Source organism: Dendrobates tinctorius, unplaced genomic scaffold, assembly GCF_039654945.1.
Source record: "Dendrobates tinctorius isolate UK_male_01 unplaced genomic scaffold, ASM3965494v1 ptg000150l, whole genome shotgun sequence".
Classification (NCBI taxonomy): domain Eukaryota; kingdom Metazoa; phylum Chordata; class Amphibia; order Anura; family Dendrobatidae; genus Dendrobates; species Dendrobates tinctorius.
The window spans coordinates 391,318-395,426 of NW_027361817.1; the positions used below are offsets into that span (position 1 = coordinate 391,318).

The following is a 4,109-nucleotide window of genomic DNA, read 5'->3' on the forward strand; positions in this document are numbered from 1 at the left end:
GGAACAGAACTGGATCAAAAAACAAGCAAGCAAGCAAGATATCAGGCACAAGGCACACGTACACACAAGGTCAACTAACTCAGCCGAGGGCAGGAGTATAACTGAAACTGGACCTAGGTCCAGTGAGCACTAAATAGCCGCCCTCTGCCAGAGAGAGGCAGAAATATTTAACCCCCTGTCTGACCAGGACAGGTCAAAGCGAAACCCCGTCCTGGATCATGACAGGATACCTGTTCATTCATACAAACATAGAGTTTTTACAAGTAAACATAGAAAGGTTTGTAAATGATTCTAAAGCAAGAAGACCACAATGATATAACATGTTATATAGAATAAACCATTGTATGCCTCTGTGTAAAACAAAACCACACGGAGGAATAATATTGGACAGCAGAACCCTATGAACTCCATATTATGGTTTAGCACAACACAGATGAGGCCTTAGTGTTATTCACAGTGAACCATGAATTGCAATAATCAATGTATTGTATTGAACACTTTTTTTCTAAATTATCAGATCATTGTGGTTAGCAGGAGGATGACACAGCAAAAATGTACATGGGTGGACTGGAGGACGGTCACTATAAAAATGGCACTCCGGGGCTAAAAGGTACAGCACGCTGCAAGATATCCATATCTGACAACCTCCAACCCAACAGCAACAATGGTGCACTGGACTGCCGAGGAGAAAGCTGCCATCACATCTGTCTGGGCCAAGGTTAATGTTGAGCAGGACGGGCACGATGCCCTGACAAGGTAACAAGATGGAAATATCATCTCTCTTCTATTAATACTTATACCTTCATTATATTTCGTGATCTTATTTGTCTTTTTTCCTTCTAACGCTTCATATAGTTCAGATAAATCATTGTAAAAACCTATGGCATAGAATGCTTTACTATGGTTTTGTTCGTTACGTTTTTGTACAGTGTTTTAAAGGGGCTGCTCAAAAATGTTAACCCCTTTATAGCATTACGATTTTCTGTTTTTTGCTCCCCTTCTTCTCAGAGCCATAACTTTTCTATTTTTCCATCAATATGGCCACGTAAGGGCTCATTTTTGGTAGGACGAGTTGTAATTTTGAATACCATTGATTTTACCATATAGTGTACTGGAGAACGGGGAAAAAATTCCAAGTGCGGTGAAATTGCAATAAAAATGCAATTCCCACAGTTGTTTTTTTTTCTTTTACCATGTTCACTAAAGGCTAAAACTGACCAGCCATTAAAATTCTCCAGGTCATTAATCATTTGCAGATACCAAACATGTATAGGTTCTTTTTCATTTCCGTGGTGAAAAACAAATAAAAAAATTTGTAGGAAAAAATAATGGTGCCACATTCCATGACCCACAGAATCTTCATTTTTTGGGCTCGGTAGCTGGGTGAGGGCTTATTTTTTGGACCATTAATATAATTTTGGGGTAGATGCGATGTTTTGATCACCTGCTATTGTATTCTATTGCAATGTGGCAGGGACCATAGTGCAGAAACAACAATGTCCACTGCTGAAACGTTTCAAGCGCACTCAGCCACAGGATGGATTTTTGTTGTGCAAATAAATATGACAAGTTTTTAAATTCCCTGTGCTATGGCTTATTGTTTTGTAGTTTGTTATCAGGATAAGCTATTCTCACTTATTAACTCACCACCACTGCTCCGATGCTTCCTCTGTCCTGTATTGATGATGTTCTTCTAATCAAACTCATGTGACCGCTGCAGTCAATCATCAGCCACAGTTAGCGTGTGAATGCTAAGGCTTGTGATTGGCTGCAACCGTCACGTGAGCGTGGTCAGAATATCAACACTGCAGCACAGATCACAAAAACCAGAGGGACTATTGTGCAGCTATGCTGGATTCATGTAGGAGTTCAAAGGATACATGTTTTTTTATTAGTAAAATTTACTATTTTAGTGCATTGCATTTGGTCATAATTTTAAGATTTTGTACAACTCCATTATACCCATACAGATCCAATAATATTCATAGCTGAGGGTTTACTGCAGTTAAACTTTGAACTAAATACATTTTCAATCGTCCACATTATCCATATTATTCCCTCAAAAAGCTATTTATCATATACATAAAATTTAGCATGATATTTTTTACATTTCTTAAAACATACAGTATGTAGTAATAAATTATTTTTTCTCTTTAGGCTGCTGGTCGTGTACCCCTGGACCCAGAGATACTTCAGCTCCTTCGGAAACCTGTCCAATGTCACCGCCATCTCTGGCAATGCCAAGGTGAAGGCTCATGGCAAGAAGGTGCTCACAGCTGTTGGCAGTGCCATCCAACATCTGGATAATGTGAAAAAGCACCTGGCTGACCTCAGCAGATCCCATGCTCAGGAACTCCATGTGGACCCCGAGAACTTCAAGGTATGGAAGTACCGATTACAAAGTAATTATATTTCAGTTTTCTCATGCAAATTCTTATCTATGAAACTGAAAGCTGCTGAATGGCATACAGAAGGTTATATTTCTAGTCTTGGACACTTCTGCACTCAAAAAGCAAATGTTACTTTATTCTTACCTCTGACTGCAGGCTACTATTATTTATAGCATCATTCACTTATAATTTTCCTTCCCTTTTGATAAAATGTTGTGAAAAAGCTTCCCACCGTGTATTACTGGCTAGTGGTGCAGGTCCTTTTTTATATAACGGTGTACTTTATCCACAGTGATCTGAATATTGAACTATCATGTGAACTAATCTATATGTTATGTTATATTTCCCCTGAACTAATCACTTGTATCTCCTGTTGCCCTTTTTGGATTATCCTTCATAAACTGTTTGCTCTTCTTCAACAGCGTCTTGGAGAAGTTCTGGTCATCGTCTTGGCCTGCAAGTTGGGATCTGCATTCACCCCTCAGGTCCAGGCTGCCTGGGAGAAGTTCATCCATGTCCTGGTGGCTGCTCTGAGCCACGGCTATTTCTAAATCCCCTAGATATTTCATGTGAAAATGTTGTCACTGGCATCTAGAGAGGAAAATAAAAGCAATTTCTGAAATATCTGAGTTGTTGCAAATTTCTTTTTTTCTTGTTACCCATGAAACGCTTTTAATTCACACACATAAATTAACAAGTTCAAGCCAAAGGTTCAACTAGTTGTAGCTGATTTATAGTTGTGTAATAGCCTGGATACGCAGGCAGACCTGGCTTCAATTGCGCACTGAATGGTCTTTAATAGATCATTTAGTGCACGCAGGTTACTATTCTTCTCAGGAGCACAGGTCCTGATTACAGTAGTGAATGTACTACTGAGAATGATGATCTTTAGTGCAAACCAAAAGATCACAGCTTCTTATTTAATGGGCCCAAATAACCCCTTATTTGATGGACCCAAAGAGTCCCTCGTTTCATAGACCCAAACAGCCCCTCATTTGATGGACTCAAATAACCCTCATTTGATTGACCCAAATAGCCCCTCATTTGATGGGCCTAAACAGCCCCTCATTAGCTGGACCCAAATAACCCCTCATTTGATGGACACAAGCAGCCCCTCATTTGATGACCACCAATAGCCTCCATTGATGGCTCAATAAAGCCCCCATTTGATGGCCTAACACGGCCACCAATTTAGTGGTCACATCATAATATAAGAATAATGAAAAAAAACCCTTATATTGTAAACCCACTAGGGGTCCTCTCCCTCTTGTTAGTTTGTTGATTGTAATTGATATTTGTATTAGGTATGCAAACCCCTTTCACATGTACAGCACCATGGAGTTTATGGTGCTCTAAAATTAAATAATAAAAATAACAATCTGTAATCTGATGTGGAACCCTTCCTGTGCATCCAGAAAATAGTAATGCTGTGCATCTTTACCTCATATGTCATCTGTAAGGCCATGTGCACACATTATTTGGTGAATTTTTTACCCCAGTATTTGTAAGCCAAAACCAGGAGTGGACCAGTCAGAGGAAAACTATAAGGCCGGGGTCACACTAGAGAGGAATACGGACGAGTGAGAGGCGTTAAAAGCACGCATTACACACGGACCAATTATTCTCTATGGGGCAGCTCCCAACAGCTGTATATTTCTCGCCTGTATTCTACGGTCCGTGCCAATCACAGCATGCTGCGATTGTCAGCGTACTACACCT

At 39.9% G+C, this 4,109-nt stretch overlaps 1 protein-coding gene across 1 annotated transcript; it reads left to right on the top strand.

The window, feature by feature from the left end:
* The first annotated feature begins 527 nt into the window (after nucleotides 1-527).
* LOC141049834 (hemoglobin subunit beta-2-like) lies at nucleotides 528-2,959 on the top strand. The gene is made up of 3 exons (XM_073546643.1): nucleotides 528-756; nucleotides 2,158-2,380; nucleotides 2,813-2,959. The coding sequence occupies exons 1-3, from the start codon at nucleotides 665-667 to the stop codon at nucleotides 2,939-2,941; spliced, it is 444 nt and encodes a 147-aa protein (XP_073402744.1). The 5' UTR covers nucleotides 528-664; the 3' UTR covers nucleotides 2,942-2,959.
* The last annotated feature ends 1,150 nt before the right edge of the window (nucleotides 2,960-4,109 follow it).